Source organism: Sander lucioperca, chromosome 5, assembly GCF_008315115.2.
Source record: "Sander lucioperca isolate FBNREF2018 chromosome 5, SLUC_FBN_1.2, whole genome shotgun sequence".
In the NCBI taxonomy this organism is placed as follows: Eukaryota; Metazoa; Chordata; class Actinopteri; order Perciformes; family Percidae; genus Sander; species Sander lucioperca.
This window is the reverse complement of record NC_050177.1, coordinates 44,331,654-44,355,397: the sequence shown is the minus strand read 5'-3', so window position 1 is coordinate 44,355,397 and position 23,744 is coordinate 44,331,654. Positions and strand designations below refer to the sequence as shown.

General features: G+C 40.3%; 1 protein-coding gene across 1 annotated transcript in view; it reads right to left on the bottom strand.

Annotated features, from left to right (window-relative positions):
• LOC116038850 (eukaryotic translation initiation factor 4 gamma 1) overlaps positions 1-22,561 on the bottom strand; it is a 48,433-nt gene extending 25,872 nt beyond the window's left edge. The window contains exons 1-8 of the mRNA XM_031283516.2: positions 22,476-22,561; positions 18,028-18,080; positions 17,709-17,830; positions 14,856-14,942; positions 14,172-14,204; positions 13,258-13,278; positions 10,932-11,126; positions 3,603-3,705 (exon numbers count right to left, since the gene is read on the bottom strand). Of these exons, the coding sequence (XP_031139376.1) occupies positions 3,603-3,705; positions 10,932-11,126; positions 13,258-13,278; positions 14,172-14,204; positions 14,856-14,942; positions 17,709-17,783 (514 nt within the window). The 5' untranslated portion in view covers positions 17,784-17,830; positions 18,028-18,080; positions 22,476-22,561. The remainder of the gene's footprint in view (positions 1-3,602; positions 3,706-10,931; positions 11,127-13,257; positions 13,279-14,171; positions 14,205-14,855; positions 14,943-17,708; positions 17,831-18,027; positions 18,081-22,475) is intronic.
• Positions 22,562-23,744: the final 1,183 nt, after the last annotated feature.

Genomic DNA, 23,744 nt, shown 5'->3' with positions numbered 1-23,744 from the left:
ACATTGGTGAGGCTTTTCAGCGCTGCAGAAACCTCCGTGATTTCATAGGAATGAAAACTGATGAGGGCTTTCGTCCTTATGGACAAGTGAGTAATAACGTTAGCTCTGTTGTTTCACTGTTAGCTGTTGTCAATAGGTCAGTTTAACCTTGTCCGTTTGCTAATGTTTGTGATGGCTGCTCCCAACTGGCTGGCTTTACAGCAGTAGCGACAGTTTGCTAATCCACAACCTGACATGAGCTAACATCGACTCTGCAATATTTCGTTTAGTATGGCAGTCCATGCGTCCATGAATCTAGGGGGGCGGAGAGTCTGAAGGGGGGGGGGTTTGTATGTTGGGCAGTTGAGTTCAAATATCAACAATCTTCACGCAGCACACTTACTGCACCTTTGAGCAAATTTGACCACCTGTGAAGTACTGCAACTACCTATCATTTTCATTATTGACTAATCTGCAGACTATTTTCCTGTTTTGTCTATATGTCATAAGATAGTGAAAAATGGTAATTTTTGATTTATCGACCAATCGTTTCAGCTAGGGATGTTAACGGCTAACCGTTTAACTGTCAAAAGCCTGATCAGTTAAACAGTTAAAAATAGTATTTAATAAAAAATAAAAAATAAGGTGAAAAAGGTTTCCAGATATCTAGCCTGCTAGATATCGGGAATGTGTCTGCGAGGCACCAGCAAACAGTTCACAGAACATACATAGTACTCGAGCCAACGCCAATTTGCTTCTGATCTGGAGCTTTTGTCGGGGAACTTCAAAAACTGTCGGCGAGTGGCAAATCACGGCTAAAGTCATAGTGTGAACTAGGCGTAACAGGTGACTGAAATAAATTATCAGGTGATGGTAATTTAAAATTTTCAAAAAATACCACAAACTCCAATGGCTTCATTTCCACCAAGCTCTTTTCTTATTGCCATCTCCAAACATTGCTGCAGTGGAGCAATGCATCTTAAGATACCCCTAAGCTTCAACTGTCAACTTGTCCTCACTCATAATAATTCTGCCACTTGAACAGACATAATTGTTTCAGATCTGTCTTTTCTCTGACTTTTAATGCTTTTGTTCCATCTCAAAATCTCCCTTGATGTTGTATCTGAAGGCAACAGTTAACAGAAGCAGACATGGCACCTAGAAGGGAGCATGGGTAGGCCCTCACACCATGACATAGCAACCTCTCCCTCTGCCCAGCCTTGCATTAGTGCCCCTTATTTCTTAAGGCAATAGATATTTCTTATGTTCACAAACTTGTCAAGTAAGCTGCAGCCAACATGGCCATGAAAAAAAAAATTAAAGTTTGCACAAGTTCAAAGAACCTCTATTAGCCTACTCAGTCAATAATGTAAACAAGACATCCAACCACTCAGTAATATTACCTGGCCTTTTAACTGGCCTCAGCTACAGTTCAGAACCAGTTGTAGCCCACTTTCAAAGGACTGGGGTAAAAAAATCCTCAGATTGCAGAGGCCTCTCTTGCAGCCCGACGGTAACAAGTTCCTGCTCTGCCTCTCTCCCCCTCAGCATGCATTTCAGTCTAACTCACATTACTGAGTCTGCATTGTTGACCAGGAGCAGAGCAGCCTAAATATAGTCAAAACCCTTCACCGGCTGGGGGAAGAGAGCACGCAAGAGGGAAAGGGAGGGAAGACAGACAGAGAGAGAGAGGACAGAGGGAGTGAGAATATGAGCCTGCTCAAAAACAAAAAGCCAGAAGGCAGAATGAGACTTTTTTTGGACAGTGTCCAAATACTAAATAAATGGCTTGAGATATTACACACAGCATGCAGGAGATTGAGACAGCAATGGGAGGGGGGGCTGCAAAGAGACGCACTTTCTAGACGACACCTACCCTCAGAGTCCTGCTGCTCTTGAGACCCACGATTCCCCATGCTGAATGCAAAACTGCGTACGGACAGTAAAAGGAGAGGGGGCTTTCTCTTCAAACCCCCTCTCTAACTTCTTCCTGTCCTCTTTACAGGTGCCCTCTCAGAATGACTTCTTTTAATGCTCAGCCCTCCCTCTTCCAGCCTGTCTCCATTTTGCTCCTCCCTCTGACCTTCCTGATTCCTCCCTGCCTTTCACTTTTTTCACCTTCCTTTTTCCCCTCCCTCCCCCTCTCTCTACAGTGTACTGGCAGGCAGGCTAAACTATTCAGTTGTGTCATTCGGAGCAGCTCTGATTTGCCTGAAGACTATCTCTCCACCCTGAATAAGTGATCTGATCCATGCTGGCATCACAACCTACTACAAAAGGGGTGGACAGTGAGTATGTACATACAGTATATGTAGCATGAGTTAAGCAAATCACTCAACTTAGGGGGTGGGAGTCTTAAAAATAGTCACCATACTCCGTCAGCACAGTGAATGTGTGTGTGTGTGTTTTTTTACCTGACTGCTAGAAAAGGACTCAATGGTCAGACAGACTGCACCACTTAGAGGACCAGAGGAGGGTGGAGTAATGATATTCTGGGACTGTTACTATGCAGTTACCAGAATGTTATGGTGGTCATTGTAGATCCTAAAGGCAAAAGGCCTAATCATTTCCAGATATATAGTATTTCTGTATAACTTCCATGTCTCTGTGACATGGTGGAAACCTGAAACAGCCCTTGGCACCTCTGCACTTTCAAAGCCAATATAGTGGTCAAGCCCATAAGAGAGCAGAGTTTGAGAGCCATGTCCCACTGTCACATGACCAGTTATTTAGGGTCATGTACCAACCTCATGTGACGACATTGCCATGCGATTTGCAGAATGACCAATGTGACACACACACCAACACACACACACACACACCAACAGTCATACAAATAGCTGGCATAAATACCAACACAGCTCGCTCATACAACCAGTAGCTTGCTATTGTGAAGAGAGTAACTTATTTGGACAACAAATAGAAATCCACTAAATTAGCACCAAGTCTGTCAGAGTCACACCAATAAACACAGCAGCCTTTACTTGCATAGTTCATAATAAATAGTTCATAATATTTATTATGCAAAATGAAATAAAAAAAAAAAAGAACTTTGATTTTGGAGATTGGTTGTTAAGTCTGGGACAGTAGAGAGTAGATGTCGGGACTGTTGTGGGACACTGATGACAAAAGTTGGTTATTTGAGCCCTAGTGCAAACAATAGTTATATAATAATAGAGTTAATAACCATTTACCAAACTTTTTTTTTTTATTTCTAGTTGAATTTTTTTGTATTCAAGTACAATGACCATCATACAGTGTACATACACTGTGCAAAGGGCAGGACATGGAAAGCCTGATAGAAAGAATTGTGTGTTTGCAGTCCTGTATTCAGGCCAGCCCATTCTACTGCTGATGAGCTACAGTTTAAACAAAGACAACACATAGTTCAGATGCCTGCTGGTGGAGGGTCAGCAAGTTTGTTTTCAGGGCATCATCATTTCTTGTGATGTAATGACACATAACCACCTCTAGAGGGTGTGACAACACATTGGATCAACAGCAAACATATGTAGTGCTACTGTATTTAGCCCGGATTTCCAGAACAATGCAGTCACAAACAACCTTGCTTAGTGTCTCTGTGTGTGAGTGGCTCAGGTGAGGCCCCAGGTAGAGCCTCTTACCATAAGTACCATATTCAGCGGGGCTCGTGCCTGGGTAGAAGCCTGGGGTGCCTGGTGGGACCGGGTATTGCTGGGGCGTGGCCACGTAGGTTGCTGACCGGTACTAAGGAAACAAAGAAGAGGGACCAGGAAAGACGGGACAATATCATTAGATACAGTCATAAGAGCAATATAAATCGTGAGTACAAACGTAGGCCTGCACAACAAGATGCTTTTCCTTCTCTTCACATTACACAGATTTAGGCAATTTAAAAAAGGTACTAATCAATGTTTTTGAATACAATGTTTACAGATTTTTTTCAAAACAAGACAAACACAACACAAGTTCTATATTACAGAGATTATATGAGGAAAGATTTGGTGGGGTGTGTCATGTTAGCTGTCCATATACACTGTCGGTACACGATCCGTTCTGCCTGCACGATCCGTTCTGCACATGCGCAAGATAATACTGTTTTACGTATCCATACGACCTGCACGATCTGTTCCACGCTAGCCTATGGCTAGCCTCCACCGGGAAGCTAACGTTAGTTTAGCTAACAGCTAATTCGGCTAACCGCTAGCTGACAGCTAGATTCAGTCTAAAATAACGTTAACTCAAACGTAATGGGAAAAGCAGGCTACAGCTAAATTAAGACTTCACAGTAATAACAATAAAGACAAGTATTGAGTGATTGTATTTTAAATGAGCACAAGTAAAGTAGAACTGACGTAACAGCTGTTATATATGTCAACGTTTATTTTCAAGTTTTATTTTGAGGGTCTTTTAAAGTTATTACATGCTGTCTCAGCTAGCAGTTAGCCGAATTAGCTGTTAGCTAAACTAACGTTAGCTTGGCTGTCGACCGGAAGCGTGGAACAGATCGTGCAGTGTCGTAAATTCTCGTACAACCGCGCATGCGCGAACATTTTGCGCATGTGCAGAACGGATCGTGCAGGCAGAACGGATCGTGTACCGACATACACAAGTTCACGCGCCAAGGGGTTTCAAGATGGCGGAGTGAGTGGCAGCACTTTTTGCAGGCTCCGGTAAAAATTTTCTTTTAGTCATGGAAATGTGATAAACTAGTGTAACAACCCCTCTACTAACCAGCTATTCAATGTAGGGTCAAAATCAAGTGACAAAAGTAAGCTACTACATCATTTTTTTTTTTTTCTTCTTTGTTTGGAATCATGTCTGACCACAACTACAACTTGGCTGCTCTCCACGAGGCATGTGATGATCTTGACATTGAGGAAGAAATGGAAGCGGAGCAACACTCATCCAAGGAAGACAAAATTAACAAAGAACACACGCCAATTAAACAGCCGAATCCAAAGAAACTGCGACACCAAAAGGAAAGTGAAGACGCGAATACTGGCGCCGCAATTCTACAAGCTGTACAAGTTTTGACCAAAAAAATGGACGAGCAGATGGAACTTTTGAAAAGTTTCGACAGACGTATTGAAGCTAACACAACCGCAGCAAAAGAAAACCGGGAAGAAATCTGCGTGCTTCAGAAAAAAATAGGAGGCCTTCAGAAAGAAAACAGTTTGTTGAAAGAAGCATGTGCAGAGCAAACCCGGTACAAAAGAAGGTGGAATCTGAGGATGATTGGCCTCACTGAAAAGGATGGCGAGGACACGAGAGAAGTTGTCATAGGAATACTGACAAGAATTGTTCCAGTGTCAGTGGAGCGGCTGCGTGACACCGTAGACACCGTTCACCGGCTGGGAAGGAAAGGCGACGCCGCTACCTCAAATAACACACCGAGAGCAATCATCATTCAGTTCGGGATGAGAACGGTGCGGGATGATGTTTGGAAGAAGTCGAAGGATGCGAGAGTGTGTAAAGACATGCACATACGCTTCAAAGAAGACTTCTCAAAAGAAGACCGGGAGGCGCGTGCGAAGCTGTGGCCACTGGTCCAAGAAGCCAGAAAGACAGGTAAACGGGCATTCTTGAAAGAAGGATACGCTGTGATCGATAACCGGAGAGTGGACCCAAACTGAACACTTGTTTTGTTACCATTTGAATGGCTGTCAGAAATTTAGCTTACAATCACTTTTTTCAGTGAAACTTTAATCTTTTCGTTTGTTTGACATAATCGCTCTGATATGTAAGTATTAACACTACCCGCACTGTTTGTTAATGCATCACTGAACATTCGAGGTTAACTAACCTGATGTTATGATTGGAGCATGGTTAATGTTACGTTGTTGACTCCAATTTTTTTTGCGCGCCAGTATATGGCAGATACTGAATGTTTACCTTGTTTACCTGTTCATATATGGCATTGCAACTGGTCACCTCTTAATATCTCTTGTTATGCCAAAATTAAGAACAGCATAACAAAGTAGGTGAAATTGATTTTATATTTAAGTAGAACTATGTTACAATAGCTGTTCGGTTTATAGGTTTCCCTTTCCCCCTTTATAGTTTTTAGAGGGCTAGCTACACAAAACATATAGATTTAGGACTAATTACTCATTCCTGCGCATCGTTACACTCTTTTGTGCATTGTTTATAGATTATATACCTATTACCTAAATGTTGTCCTTTATTTCTTTAAATACTAGGGGGTTGAAAGATAATGTAAAACGTAAGGCTATCTTTCTTTTCTGTAAGGAGCAAAAGGCTAATTGTGTTTTTCTACAAGAAACTCACTCAGCTGAGACTGACACAAAATTTTGGAAATTGCAATGGGGAGACTCCATCTTTTTCAGTCATGGAACGTCACACTCCGCAGGAGTTATGATTTTATTAAATAGATTTCCTGGGAAAATTATTGACCATAAAAGTGACTCTACCGGTTATTGGTTAATGGTTGCGACAGAAATGAACGGTATAAACTACATCTTATTATGTGTGTATGGTTATAACAAGCGAGCACAGAACAAAAATCTCTTCTCATCCTTAAGTAAGTACTTAGAGGAATGGAAAATGCTTTTTTCAACAGATAGAGTAATAATTGGAGGAGATTTCAACCTAGCCCCTGATCTTTGGTTAGACCGCTTACCATCAAAGAGACATTGCCACACACTTGATGAAACAATACTTGAATTGATCACAAAGGCCAATCTAATAGATTATTGGAGAATGAAAAACCCAACCAGAAAACAATTTACCTGGTTCAACTCATCTAATAATGGCCAGTGCTCAAGATTGGATTATTGGTTGATATCAGACAATCTCATTAATGAGGTTATTATATGTGATATTTCAGCATCACCCCTGACTGATCATTGTGTAATATCCTTGACACTTTCTCCGGGTGGAAGAGAGAATAACACAGATTCCATATGGAAATTTAACAATAACCTTTTGGAAAATACTGAGTTTTGTAATGTAGTTAAACAACTGGTTAAAGAAGTAGGTGAATTGGAAATGTCTTTTCTGAGTAAATGGGAATGGTTTAAATTCAAAGTTAAACAAATGGCTATTAGAACAAGTAAGCAATCATCAACCCTTAAAAAGATAAGACAAGGGGACATCATTAGTCGCATCAATACATTATGCAGTAAAAATGATTTGACTCGGCAAGAACAGACTGAATTAAACAATTTACAATCCCATCTTGATAATATATATTTGGAAAAGGCCAAGGGAGCATTTATTCGTTCAAGGGCTCGTTGGATTGAAGAAGGGGAGAAAAACTCCTCTTACTTTTTTAGTCTGGAAAAACAAAGATAGACGAAGAAAAAAATTCGGAAGTTAAAGGTCAATGGCATTATTGTTGAAAATCAAGAAGAAGTAAACGAAAACATCAAATCTTTTTATAGTAACTTGTATAAATCCCTTTTTTCTAAAGAAGATTGTTGTTTTTTCTTAGATAAGATCCAGGGGTTTAAAAAGACAATAAATGATAACTTTAAACAACTTATGGAAGATGAGTTAAGAATTGAGGAGCTAGACTTAGCAGTTCAACAGATGTCTAAGGGGAAGTCACCTGGAATAGATGGGTTAACCGTGGAGTTTTTGTCTTTCTTTTGGAGTGATGTCAGGGAAATGCTCTATAATGCCTATCTAGATTGTATCTCAAAAGGTAATCTTTCTCCCACTATGAAACATGGTCTCATCACCCTAATTCCCAAACCTAACAAAGATAATCTTTTATTGGATAATTGGAGACCAATTACCTTGTTATGTAACGATTATAAATTGCTGGCACTTGTCTATGCTAATCGTCTGAATAAGGGATTATCACATATTATTGACGAGTGTCAATCAGCTTTCATAAAGGGTAGAAATATACATAACCATACCAGGCTGCTACTAGACATGCTTGATTATCGAGACTTCATTAACACTGATGCTTTTATTTTATTTCTTGATTTTTATAAGGCATTTGACACTGTTGAACATACCTTTTTATTTGAAATCTTAGATTTTTTAGGTTTTGGGAGTAACTTTTGTAAAATAATTAAGATGTTTTATACTGACATATATAGTTCTGTGTCCCTGAATCCTAATATAACTCCTAGGTTTGAAGTGCTCCGCGGTATTAGGCAGGGATGCCCAATTTCTCCAAAACTGTTTATTCTAGCCACACAATCACTTATAATGCTCATTAATCACAACCCTGACTTGCATGGGATCACAATATTTGACAAGGAATTTAAAATTAGTCAATTTGCAGACGAGGAATAAATTCATGGTTGATGTTGCCCTTGATTCAGTCTCGATTTTCTCTAAAGCTTCAGGATTAACCCTCAATATTAAAAAATGTGAGCTACTTCCCATTCACTCATCAACGGATTCCATCATCTCTTCAATTGAGGTTAAAGCTGAAGTGAAATATCTAGGAATAGTTTTATCTAAAAATGCTATTAGAAGGGAAGACGTTAATTTTTCTAACCGTTTAATAGATATGAAGAAATCCTTAAGTCGCTGGCTTATCAGAGATCTCACCATCTTTGGTAGAGTCACTCTATCTAAATCAGAAGGTATTTCCAAAGTAATCTATCCATGTCACTCCCTGTATGTTTCTTCCGATAATGTTAAGAAAGCCAATTCAATTGTTTTCCAATTCCTGTGGAAAAACAAAACCCATTATATTAAGAAATCACAGCTGGTTAAAGACTATGATATGGGTGGTATCAAAGCATTGGACTTCGAATCAATGTTTGGGACCTTTAAGATCAACTGGTTGAAAACGTATCTATCACAACCAGATTCTATGTGGTTTCACATACCTAGACATTTATTTAAAAAAATAGGAGGGCTTGATTTTCTTCTGCAATGTGATTTTGAGGTGACCAAAATTCCTGTTAAGTTGTCAAACTTCCACAAACAAGTTCTCCAATATTGGAAAATGATATTTACCCATAACTTTTCTCCACATGGATCCACCTTATGGAACAATAGGGTCATTATAATCAATAGGAAATCATTGTTCAGGTATGATTGGTATGAAAAGGGCATTGTTTTTGTGAATGATATTATAGATGACAATGGTCACCTTTTGGAATATAAAGCCTTTTCAGAAAAATATAATTTAAACTGTACTTATAGAGAATACAATACGATCTGTAAAGCAATACCTGTACCATTATTACAGTTAATTCATAACACATTGTTATATGCAAGAACAAGACCCTTACCAACTTTACCAAATCTTGTTATCAATGATTGTACTTTAATTGACAATAAATGTAATAATAAATATATTAGTGATGCTTTGAAATCTAAATTATGTCTTGGTTATGAAAGAGGATTGTGTGTACAGGTTCCGAACATGGATGCATTGTCCATAGGAAAAACACATTTTAAATTCATTAAATGGCCCATTTCCCCAAAAGTCAAAGAGACTCACTTTAAAATAATTTATAAGATATATCCAGTCGCTGACTTTCTTAGAAGAAGATTCAAATTTGATGTAGACCCTTGTGTTTTTTGTGAGATAGCTGATGAGACACTGGGACACATGTTCTTTTTTTGCCCTGTGTCCAACAGCTTCTGGTCTGAGATACAAAATTGGCTGTCACTTAAGATGGATAATATCCCTACTCTCACCTTGCCACACATCCTCTTTTATATGGATAATATAGATTCATCAATATCAGATCTAGTCAATATGATTATTCTAATGGGTAAATATCATATTCATTGCAGTAAGTGGAGATGTTCTAAACCTTCCTTTGTTTGGTTTATAAATGACTTTAAATTATTTTTTTCCTCACTGAAAAAGATCAAATCTACTAAGATTGCAAGGAAAATGTGTAGTGACATATCTAGGAAACTACTGTTTTGATTAGTCTCTCCTTGTGTACCGCTCCAAATGTTAATTTTACTTTTTCTAGCCTTTTTGCTTTTGACTTGTATATTTTAAGCAGCTCCCCCTTTTTGTTCTATTCTTTGTTTCTTTTGACCAGGTAATTCTTTCTTGTACATTGACAACATTTATATTGTATATACGCATGTATATCCTTTTCCCCAACAAGAGTTTTGTATGTTGGTACTTTTTGTCAATAAAATTTATAAAAAAAAAAAAAAAAAAGTTCACGCGCCAAATCCCGGGTGGCGCCATGACACTACACAAATGCACTTAACTTCCGCCGGAAGTGGTTTGCGCAGCGTCTGCCGGTGTAAATACAGCGATTTCGATGCTAGCTTGGGAACACGGTTCTACTACTTTGACTGGAGATAGCGTTACTCTCCCCTACCCGAATTAACACAGTCTGACAAGAAAGAGGCAAACTCCATACCCAGTGAAAGTCACCGTTTCTCGGTTATTGGACGACCGGGGCTCCGTGGAGCTCCGGAGCTGGCTGGCTGCCAGCTGCCGGCATAACTTTCGTATATTTACAGTTTGAATTTCGTCATGCCACTTATAGAACATCTACCCCAAGGTCTTATAAAGCTAATTATGGTGTCCGATTTCAATTTAATGTTTTTTTGTGAACATTAGGGATTTCGTTTCAGAGGTCTAAGAGGAGGCTAGCTAGCTCTCATTGATAGAGCTCCATCCAGCCGCAGGCTCTATCAATGAGACTCGCGGACAAGAGGCGTTTATTTCCCCGATCGTTTGTTTAAATAACTCAACACACATATCCATTATAAGATTAACTGGAAACTGCAGTAAGAGATTGCGGCCGTAACAAGCTCGCTGACCGCGTTATCACTCACACACAGCGGCCATTTAGCAGGAAGAGTTAATTAATTGTTATATCCTCTTTGTCACTGCGATAATCAGTGCTTTGTCGGCACAACGGAGAAGTGGATTGCATCGACGGGAGGAGTTTAGGATGTAGAGCGGAAACGGCTCAAAAACTTGTGTATACCATCTGGCTCCGCTAAAAAAGAAAATTTGGCAGGTACTTGAACACTCCCCAGTCTGTGCCCCCTACCTGTCCCGGTATAAAGTAGGCGGGTCCCTGTGGTGAGCTGGGGAAGGGCAATTGCTGCCCAGGGATCATCATCATTTGGGAGCCAGGGCCCGGCTGGTAGACGTGGGTGGGCGTCACCGGCCGAGGGCCGCTGCTGGGAGGGACACCCCGAGGCCCACTGTTGGGAGGCAGGCTGGCCCTGTTGGTGTAATAGGGCTAGAGAGGAGGCAGTGATTGAGAGGACAGAGAAAAATATGTAGATGATAGTGGGAAAGACAAAAGAGAGGCCACAGGACAATGTGGGAAGAGGAATGGGATGGAAATAATGTTAGGAGAGAGAGACAAAGTAGGGCGGCAGCTATTGATTATTTTAGTAATCGAGTATTTTAGTAATCGAGTATTCTACTGATTATTCCATTGATTAATCGGATAAGAAATACTTTTGTTTTATTGAAGAGCAATAATATACAATAGTTTGGTTTAATTTTCGGAAAAAGCAACATTTGTATTGCCTACATTGCTTATTAACATATTAAGTGCATTTAAGTGCCATATTACATTGTTTTTAAAGAAAACATTTTCTGAAATGCAATAACAACCTCAAACTAAGGCATACATTACACATACATAAACATTACCTTAAGTTGTGCAACTTAACTTTCACAACTACAAGTTTCAACCTGAGACTGATCTGTATATAGGCCTATATGTAAATATTAGTTAAACTCAACCTATTTTCGTTTATATATTTGATTACAATGCTACACAGCTCTGTTACACTTATGCTAGTAGATCGTTGATCAGCTGTTTTCCGTGAAGAGTGAGAGAAAATGGTGCGCAATAATCAGCTGTTTTTCCGAAGGGATAGTCAACAAGTCAGCTCTTTAGATCAAATTGTGGTCACCACTACGTATATTCTTGTCTTTGATTTTGGTAGTTGTTGTGTTTGGTGTAGTTTCATCGTCGTTTAAATTATTATATAAGATATATATATATATATATATATATATATATATATATATATATATATATATATATATAATAATTATTATTATTTGAACTGATTCCAAACTTTGGACACTTTCTGTCGATTTCTCCAGCCTGTCTCCTCTCTTAAGGCCCAGACACACAGAGCCGACGGCCAAACGTCAGCAGAAAATGCAGTTGGGCTGATCAGTCTCCCCAAATTGGTCAAAAAATGCCTCGGAACACACCAAAGCGACGAGACGTAATACGTCTCCATAACAGCAGGCGGCGTTAATCTGTATTATCGCCCAAAAATGAAAACCGGCAGCTGATTGGACAAACGCGTCACGTGGGTCTGGCGGCTTGTTCAGAATACGATCTCATATTGTACTAAAATAGTTCACCGAAACATGTTTCTGAAAACATTTTAAGCGAGAAATAGGCCATGCAGTTGCTGAATCTGTCTTCATTTCAGATCAACAAAGGTCAGTTTAAAAGATTTTCGTCAGATTTTGAGAGACTCTAGTCACGCTCATTCTGCTCCCGGTTCCGGGTTAGCACTCTACCAATCAGATGGGTTATTTGAGTCCGACTGCCAGCAGTGCCCGCCCCGCCGATTATACATGCCAAATCGCCCAAATTAAGGACGGCGGTCCCTCGGACAGACGACAGCACGGAACACACCGAACCAACGGCCAATTATCGGCTCTGTGTGTCCGGGCCTTTTGCCCCTTACGCTCTTTCATCATTTTGTAATCAGTCTTCATGACATGTGTCGCCAGCAGCGTCAGCCCGGTGTGCGACAGTAATAATCCTCCGTGCAGAAACACCGTCGTTGGTAACATTAATTAAACGAAGCTTTGAGGCAAATCATTTTTTATCGAGGATTTTTAGTATTCAAATTATTCGAGTTAGTCGAGGAATCGTTTCAGCCCTAAAATAAAGTAATTTTTAGTTACCTTTCTGAGACCTCCGACATAAAAACCATCCCCCATGCCCTCGTATGATTTTATCTCTTGGACCAAGTGGATCTAGCTTGTCCAACCTAATAGCTAGGCTCATAGTTTGTCTGTGAATCTATGGCTAGACTCCAACTGGAAACATATTGGCCCTGCCTGCCTGAAGAGATAAAGCAGCTAATGCTGGTTCATTCAGAGCCTCCTCATTGACATTCTGCTGCTGGCCTGGGAGCTAACCGCCGTAGCCAGCAAAATGACACCAAGCCAACAAAGCACAACACTGCTAAATATTACACACACACACACACACACACACACACATACATACACATACACACACATACATACATATATATATATGCACTCCTTAAGATGGTGAAAAAAGGACAGGTAAAACTGGAAGAAAGAGGACATTGAGTTACCTGCAGCGACCTGAAGCTTCCCTTCAGCAGCGCAAACACAGATCACATAAAGACACGTCAAATGGAAGCAAAAAGAGGGTGGGAATAGAAGGATTGAGAAAAAGAGAGCACCACACCATCAGTTAGAGCAAAGCACCCAGAAACTTCCAGTTCTGAGCCAAGCAGTGAATTAACAAGCAGCATACAGATAATAGGCAGAGCAGTAAATCCAAAAATACTAGGTCTAGTTACTCTTGAATGAGATGCAAACTAAAACTTAAGAAATATAACTGGAAGATGGGCAGTGATCACCTAGATGTTTACCGTTTTCGATAAAGGGAGAGAGACAGACTGTTTCTAATTAGTTTGTTTTGGTATCAAACTTCAAATCACTTTCTCAGAACATTTTTATGAAGGATAGTGAAACACCTGTTTTCAGGTATACCTTTACAGAGGATATTATTACGCACTTATATTTAGCTACAGCTATAATTCACAAAGGCACTTGCATTCCCAGGTACAGTAGGTGAAATTAAAAGGCCTTTTATAAAAATAACATGACATATTGTTAAATATGTATTACCAGTAAATAAAATTAAATACCATCAAGCTATATTCTTTGGGTTTATCAGAATTTTTTGTGTATCATTTTATGAAATAAAGAACTTACCTCTTTAATTTTCCTAGTTAGGTGTCACTAAGACTTGTCATCACATTTGGAAAACTATTCTGATAAATTTCCCTTAATTTTATTTATTTCCTAAAAGCAATAATAGTCGCCCATAAAACTGCCCTAACAGTAGTGTAGCTCTCAGTGAGGATGTCCAGCCTTTTCTGTAGTAGTCAATGCACACATTCTCTACTGCTTCTAATATATGTTAAAGGATAGGAAACCCCCCCACCACCCTCGCGTTATACAGTTGTACTGTTAGTACCTGTTGGTGTATAGGTCGGGGCCCTGGGGCAAACTAGAGGAGGAGAGGCAGATAGGACAGAGGTTAAAGACAAAAGCACAAGATCCATGCTTCACTCTCCACTGACAGGCATCTTCCAGTTCTGCACCTTTACAACTGCACCTAAAGGCTAACATAACACTGTTGTTCAGACGGTCTAAAAACAATGGAACCGTGATAGTTTGGCGCGAATACACAAATTACAGCGCAAGTAGATAGGGTCAGTGTGAGCATGTTGCACATTAAGCAGTGGTAGGGGTATTGGTACATGTTGACACTGACAGGTAAAAAGAAGGTGCAGAACTGGTTAGAAATAGGCACACAGACATGCAGGCATTCTACGAGATTAACAGATGTATTCAGGAGACTGTACACTATGTTTTCCATTGAGAAGATTTCAGATAGTGACAGTGAGCAGCAATTAAGGCAAACTTGCATACAGGCACATTTGCAGCAGGAATATAAGACCTTGACACACTCTATCCCAACTTTTTAATCTTGTTGGATTTTGTCTGTCACTCATCTGACATAAGTGGGGGTTATGAATTATACAATACAAATGTTTTATTTGCCATGCACCAAAGCAAATAATCTAAACAATTTTTTTTCTGGAATGGAGCCAAGTCCACCATAGTAGTGGGTAAGGTGAGCAGTGGTCAGGCCTACCTGTCGGGGCTGTGGTGTTGGGTTCATTTGTGGAGGTGGTGGGGAGGCAAACACAACAGAAGGGGGTTGCCCAGGGGGGAATGGGGGCTGCAAGAGACAGGAAGTGATATCAACAGCAGAAAAGTGGGACGCAAGAGAAATAGAGAGGGAGGCAGAGTAGTAGTAAACGGTCAACAAGTGCACAGATACACAGGCTGATATTTGTGGTCACATTATTCTGCTCTTTCACAATATCAGCATCCTTTCTGCTTCTCCAAACTGGGGGCATGCCGACAGGCATCTATTGTAGGTAATAGACTGTCTATGGATAATACAACCCCACTTCAAAATATCCAAACTACCCCTTAAACTAGGAGAAGAAAAGACCATGGGGAGTTGTTGTAGGCCTGCTAACAATGAAGATGTTGCAAGCTACAATGGCAATAGACAATGTGATGGCAATGCTGTAAATGGATAACGTAGCAGTCATAAACATGGCAGTAGTTATTTCTGATCACTAATCACTATGGAGTACGACGACTGTGTTGTGAGACTTTCTACTGCATGGTTGAGTATGGTCCTATGCTGCATGGTTTTAATTTTTTCCAGATTCTGTTTTATTTTTTCCCAAATTCCGTGTTTTCCATTTCATTCAGATTTTGATGAATTTTATGTAACAAAAGATTCCACTTTTTGTAAAATAAGGTGCTTCACATCGGAGCTTCACATTATAAATAAAAAAACATTCCATTCTTTTTGACATGACGTGTGTGCGTGTGTGGAGAAGCAGCATGCCTGTAAATGACAAAACATAGCAGCATAGTTTTTTTTCTGTTCATTCAGCATAGGGGCTGTAAAAATATACTTAGAATGGTAGGGAAAACTGATGTTTCTAAACTGCATCCACAGTTCGGCAAATTCCACAATATTCCAAGTTTTACAGTTGATTACATTTTTACTATCTGTAAAACTGAATTACTGTCTGTGTTTTCCACATCGTGGAATCACAAAATACCAAAGAACGGCTTGTGGCTGCTGTGACCATTCTCTACCAGAAAGTACATTGTTGTGCAATCTGCTATTCATTACATGCACACAAAGTAGGGCTGCCCCCTGAAAGTCGATGAGTCAAATAATCCGTTGGTGACCCCTCAGTCGACTTGAAGTATCCGTTTGTTTTGTTGTTGTCCGTCAGTGTGCATTACATTATATTGTAATATTCTAGCAGGAGGAGCGTACTGATTACAGCGTTTCCTAAGGGTGGTCTCTACATGTGAACGGTGATGACACGGCAAAAAAGTCACACTCACAAAGCACGGTAAACGAGACGTGTCTGAGTCTCAAAAACAGGTTGGGTGCGTTGCCGTCATCGCCGCTGACCCCTGATGCACTGAGGCCTGTCCGCCCCAGTTGACAGCCGTCCCTCCCCGCAGAGAGAGAAGGCGCAACAGGTATTAAGTCCACGGCCCTGGGAAGCAGCGAGGGGTGCTGTAGGCTCACAGACTGACACTGTCACCCCTAACATTTCCAAGCCTACCTAAATCCAGTCGCGGTGCACCACCACGGAGGAAATGTAGGGAGACGAGGGGATCCTCCCACCCTGAGTGGCCGTCCCTGACCTGCTGATAGGGCTGGGACAGTATGAATTTTTTCTTACCGCGGTTAAAAAGCAAGAAAATATACCGCAACCCCCTTACGAGAGTAGCGTAAGTTAGAGCGAGAATGGCAGGGAGCCTTAAGTGAGTGACGTCAGTGCCCGTGTGGTTGCGCAAGGAGAGCGAGCGGTAACGGAGAGCAGCGTATGAGTGCTGCTGTGAGGAAAAGAGAGAGGAAAAAGAGTTGATAGCGAATGGCGTTACCCCCGAAAAAACATCTGCTTAAATCTTACAACATGTTGCAGCCGTCTAGCAGCTGAGCAGACAGAGAGCCGAGAGGGCGACTCGGCAGTTCACCAATTTGTTGCTCTCTCTACCGATATAGGCCGCTCTGTTTTAGGCTACGAAACGTGCATGCAGGCTGAAATTCAACCATGCTGTTTTATCGCAATAAAGCTATAAACAGAAGGAAACTCTGCTAGCTGCTAGGCTAATGTACAATGGTAAACACTTCAGCTGCAACGTTAATGTGTCTACCTCAGCTGAGAACGGAGAAATATCTTTGCCTTTCCTACGGTAATACACGGTAGGAAAGACAAAGGCATATCTCTGATACAAGACATTACACAGGTACTCTCGCATATAGGCCTAATAGGCAACACAAATGGAATGTTATTATGTGTCATGGAACATTGCGCTCCCCAACTCGCGAAAGGTCGGAATTGCTCCATCTTTTGATGATAAGTTTTATTTAGAAAACCTTGAATCCATGTAAGACACAATGTCATCAGACACAATCCATGTCATTAGGATCAGTGAATCCATGTCATTGGACACAACGTACACACATGTTCAGGCCAACTTTTTTTTTGTGGTGATGAGCTCAGACCCGCAGTAAGCGTCACATGACCGCGGTAATGCAGTAACCGTCCCAGCCCTACCTGCCGAGTTAAAGCCCACGGGCAGACAGCATGGACTGCCGCCCCGAGTAGTGTAAACATATTTTCGGTTCATTATGAACTGTGGCGGGCCGCATTTGAATATGTTAACGTTGTCGAAATCATCACTGAAACTTGCAAACTGCAAATGGGTTTTCTGATTGCCAGATAGTATGAAAAAAGAAAGAAATGAGTAGTCAAATCTTTGTATTGAACAGCCAAATCCGATTAAAAAAAATCTGATTTGTGCACAGCCCTAACACAAACACTGTCACGACATCCCTTTTTCTTTGAGAAACAAAGTGGGAGGAAGCAAAACAGGAAGTAGCAGGGTTCCTTACCTGTGAAAGGCCAGGGGAGGGGGCAGGGTGGGGGGTGGAGGGGGGTCCTGTTATGGGCTGTGGTGCTTTATTCATTTCATGGAGTTCTGCATGGGGAGGCGGATGTGGACCTGTGCACAAAACTGACGGAGGAGAGAACAGGGGTTAAATGGATCTAAGCTGAATTGTCACATTCAGTACCACACAAGTGAGGCCCAATGGCCGACAATGTAATACAATGTGTAGCAGAAATGATAGAGTGGAATGTGGTACATTTTGTTTTTAGAGAATGTTTAAAGGTTTACTTGAATGGGTCTTTATAAAATGTGTGTATACTTACATTTATGAATCGTTTTAGGTCCCAAGTGTAGTTACACTAAGGAACGTTTTTTCCTAAAAGACAGACAGTAAGAGAAACCTTGTTAACAATGTGCGTATTGGCTAATAGCACATTCCAAATACTTTACAGCATCCACAGTAACCTAATCTTTTTCAACCAAAGAAGTTACTATGTACCAAACAGACAACAGTGTAAAGGCTGACACAACATTGAGAAGAGCATATAACAGATAGTTGATGGGTTTCATGATACAAGTATAGCTGTTACCTAAAGTGGAGACCATTACATCAACACAGTTTATAGAATTGTGCAAATTTGAATTATATTGTAATGTAAACGTGCAATGTTTATAATAGTGATTAAGAAACTGTGTTTGGCACAATGTTGGGCATGTCCGGTTGATTATAAGATCAATTTAATCAAGCCACTACTGGCAATGATACCAATCCAATGTATTGGATCAATTCAAGAAACAAAGCCTACATATAGTTCAGTGTTTGTCAGAATGAAGCTAAAACTATGCAGACAATTTTTTTTTCACTGACCGAAGGGTAATTTCATGATTCTAGTGTGATCATCTTTACGTTATATGGTCCTTGCAATGGTGACAGACTTGGTATTTATAGCCGAAGCCTACATTATCCATCACCGAGACACACATTCACCTATTTTCCCTGATACACACACTAGCTCCCACACACACAGCAAGCAGCAGTGAAAAAAGCCTGAGTCATGATGAGTCTGGGTGTTTTTTCTTTTTTCAAAGAAGAGGAAATCAGCTGCAGAAGTGGTTGTAATCACCATGGTTACAATGACTATGTCAACACACAAACAGAAGAAGACAAAAAGATGATGGATTTTAACTTGGCGAGTGTTTTCATATAGCCAGATGAAATCCCAGCCTAAGAAAAACACTGATTGACGGACATGGATGGTAAGCTCGTCCCCAAAATAATAGAGCCTTGGAGCTTGGAGAACGGCAGACATATAAGGGTTAGGAAAGAGTACACTGTAAAGGGGTGTCAGGCAACATTTTAAAGGCTCATCCACAGACAGAAAGATTGTCAGAATGAGCAGGGCTAGCTGGGCGATGAAGTGCTGAGTAAACAACCTCAGAGCTAAAAGAGGGTCTCAGACAAACAACCTACACTGTCTCACAAATTAAAAACCTTGAGGTGTTTGGGGAAATGCTTTACCTTTAACTACTGGGCCAGTGACGCACACTGTCAACACCACAATGGTTAGTCTGCATAATTTATCCAAATGAGTAACCAATACAAATTGTGAAAACAGTGTGCCAGCACTACAGAACTAGCAAAGAGGGGTACCCCAGTGGCCCCCATTTGTGCAGGAATCTGTGTTTTATGGGAGTGTAAGCTAATGCAAGGCACCCACACCTTATTCCACCCGCTAATCACACACACAGTCTAGTCAATCGAGCTGGTCTGATTTGCAGCACTGTGGAGATCCAGCCACCAGCAACACTGCTAGTGAAACATGCTCCTTCAACTGTTGCATAAGCCTCTGCATGCACTCCCCTGTCCTGCTAAGGAGGAAAGGGAGAACATTTGCTTGGGATAAGTTTGCTGAAGAAGTTGGCTATCATGTCACCTATAGAGTGTAGCCACTGTGAGTTTTCCACTGTGTGCACACACCATGGTCTAGACTCACTGGCTAATTAACTGCTTACTGAAATAGCCTTTTCCCAATACTATGAGAACTGGGCAAACTTTACTGCCTGGTGAATTCAGTGAAAAGAATACACAAGTCAGTGGCTTCATGAGTTGGTGGTCTGCTACAGACTTCAAGATACTTTGCAAACGCCATACATTGTATATGGTTACTTATAAGGACTACTTATAATGCACACACACAAAACAATTCCTCAGCTTCTGCTAAAAGCCTATTGCCCCTCATTTATCCATTCAGTAACTCCTGTAACTACGTTTTTGTTTTGTTTTTTTACAGTATATGACAGTCCTGTACCTTAACATTCTGTCTAAACCCACACATGCCCAGACTCTAGGCTTACAAGATTCCCAACAGGAAGCTCAGTAGTGTCCTTATGTCAGGCAAACTGTGACAGCCTGGCTCTGACAAACATGCATTTGTCATGTGATTGCACTTCTGATATTAGTTTCATTCATTCACTCACTCACTCACTCACTCGGAATAAAGCATGTCTGAGATCATTGCATACTATTGGGGCTGATACAGGGCTGATGAATGATAAACAATGATACATGTTTGTAGATAGACTTGGGATAAACATCTGCCTCGATTAGCTTTATGGTGCCCGTTGCCATGGATAGAAAACTGCAACCATTTTGGACCCACATTCTCGGCTAAGGTCACATGTCTGCAGTCCTCAACATCAGCCTCATGCCTGCCGCAGCAAGCAGGGTGAAGTGATCGACAAACAGCTTAAACATGTCGTCCTCTAAACCAACACTTTGACAGTGTCAGAAGACAACTGCGACGCTCATACCAAGCTAACCATTCATTGGGAAAACGCCGGTGTTTCGTCTGCTAAAGCTGCGGGACACGTTTTCTATGCCACAGGGGCGTGTCTGCCTGTCTACTCACACATACACACAACGGACGACAAGGCAGTTATTTGCATGGGGTTGTACTAAACACGCACCTTTCAAACGCTCGGTCATGCCAAAACACATACAACTATGGTTGCGTAGACGTGCTGCTGTATGTTGTGCTATTAGCCATGTTGCTAACTTTCCTAGGCCCAATCTGGATTTACCACGTGGTTTCTCCTGCTATTGGCGCGATGCACACCCCAGCTGCCGGCTTCATGCCAGCCACGCCTCAGACGATATCGGCTATGACAACTGCTACCTAATGTAAATCATAAACCATACCATACTAAACAAACGCCGTTTTATTAAAGAGTCAACAATGAAGACAGACCGGACGGAGGACGTGTCAATGAATGGGAATACTAACCTAGATAATTGTCAAGCTAAGGAGGTGGCTACCGGTTAGTAGCTTGTACATTCCAGCAATAGCGGTGTCGTGACAATCGGTAACGTTACTGTAACTAGCCACTATCCAAAATGAGTCAGACGCCTCTGCTTCATCTCGCCCAGTTTAACATCACCACCGGGACAGCCTTCGTTCAACAAACTCATCAAGGCCCTAATGAATGTGTCACACAGGCTTCAAGGTTCAAAACAACTATCCTGTTAAATCAGTCTACAACCCTCTTTAACTTGAACTCGACCAACAGCGTTTTATAATTCCTTTATTCATGTATATATACTGTGAACTTTTGCACATCCAGATTAATATTGTACACACCCTGCACAAAACCGGTCAGCCAACAGTTATATTGTACATATTTGTTGTAGTGTCTCATATATTTTTATTGTAATATTTTCTAAATGTATGTTCTTAGCTGTTGCAGTACTTTGCTCTATTGTTTATTCTAGTATCATGTTTATGTATGCACCAAACACACCAAGGGAAATCCCATGCAAGTGAAAACCTACTTTAATAATAAATCTCAGTCTGATTATGATTAACGTTATGCATGTTAGAACTGTCACTATTAATATTCGACAATACATACATGTTTTTAATGTCTGAGAACGAGAGGAGTAACGTTTGTTTGACTCATAAACAGAAACCATGCTGCATGAACAGGCATAACCAGATATTTTAACCAACTGTAATACTTTACCGCCTGACAGAAATGGTTTCAGTTTGCTGGCATCAACGTTGCATTGCCATCATATGGTTTCAGGTATCAAGTTATCAGTGTGCATGTTATTTACAATCACAACTGTCAACAGACATATCTTTATATGCAACCAATCTGGCAAATTTGAGTAACGTTACACAACCCCCATCCCTTTCTGCTAGGAGGCTGGTACCAGGGCAAAACACGGCTTCGACACAAATAGAGTGATTTAACCTACTGCTACCTATAAAGCCACTGTCTAGCTAGCTAGCAAAATGTTGGATAGCTAGCAGCAGAAATTACGTTGACCGGCGAAAATAACAACATTGTGATGCGACAGTCTATGTGTCGCTTATCAAATAAAATATATTACCTTACTGTCTATGTATATTACACACACACAATATAAACTATTTCTTAACTTCCCACGAGTACGGACTCATCTTGGCTGTCTATCGTAATGTTAGCTTGCTAGCTGGACTAACGTTAGCTAAAGTGAAGAAAGAACACCCACGTCGCATTAGCATTGAATGCTAGAAACTAGCTAGCTAGCTAATCCCTGAAAACACAGCAGGAACACCAGTCAGCAGAAACCACTGAAGAAAGTCAACACAGCTAGGTAAATCTCCACACTAAAAGGCAAAACGTAGATTTGACTGTCCTTTCATAGTCTCTATAAAATAGCGACTTGACACCTATCTGAAAATTTGAGCATTTTAATAATCAATTTAGCTCAGGACTGTGGCGTTACCTTTCTCTCCTTGAGTCCGCAGAGCCGGACGGACGGAAAACCTTTCCGGAAGCCGGTAGCTAGGTAATTCCGGCAAAATCCCATCACGTGAAACTTTCCCAGTAGGAAATTACATATATGGAAACACAATTCCGTTAAGTTAAGTCATTACTATTAGTTAGTATCTCGAAATAATGAGTTATAGTATCTCAAAAATAATTATGTATTATCTCACAATAATGATAGTATCTCAGAAATAATGATAGTATCTAAAAAGAAAATGACTTAGTATCTCAAAAATAATGTCTTTGTATCTTAAACTAATGAGTTAGTATTTCAAAAATAATGAATTAGAGTCTCAATATGAGAAACTATCTCAAAATAATGACTTAGTATCTCACGATAATGACTTAATATATTTTGGGGAAAAACTGCATTATTTTGAGAAAGTTTCCCATTGTTTTGAGATACTAACTCATTATTTTATTTGGAAAATTCTACATTCACAAGACGAAATGTGAAGAAAAAGAAACTTTCCCAGTAATCATGTTCTCAGCTGTAAAGATTTTCATATCTTTTTTCGCCCGTGTTATCTTTATTGTGTTTGCATGTGAATAACCTGCTTCGAGGCGTTTTGATATTTTAATAGTACCCATAAGACATTAACCTTTTTTCTTAAAATACAGTTAAATTCCAGTTTTTAACACAGATAAAAATAAGAAGTGTTTAATTTCACTTAAATTATCTCTACATCTTTGCACAACATGCATTAGGTTATAAATAGGTTCCATTATCATAAGCTAAATAATTGCTCTGCAAAGAGCATTTAGATAATTGATTTTAAAATATTTTCATGGGATAAATCTGGACTAAAGCAAAAACACTTCTCAGGCATTGTTCATGGGACAAGTCTGTAAATGAAATGGTTAGCACAGCCAGTGCAGGATATCAGGATATAGGATTTAAATTGCCTCATAAAACAACCATGCAATTGTGTCAACAATACATCTTCAAAAACAAAACCCTTATTAAAATTTTGCAAATGTCTTTCAGGGTAAACTGAACTCAGTGACATGAAAGACCAAGGAAACTGTGCGTATTGTCATACACTTGAAAGCAGGCCCAGAAGAGGGATGCAGAGGCCAGAGACGTGTTATACCTGCTGCTTAGAGGTTTAGAAAGAGAAACGCATATTTAAAAAATACTTATAAAGCCTAATTACAGTTGTTTGAGCATTCAAATCCACTGGAAGTTAGTGGTTACCATCTTACTTTTTTTTTTTTTATAACT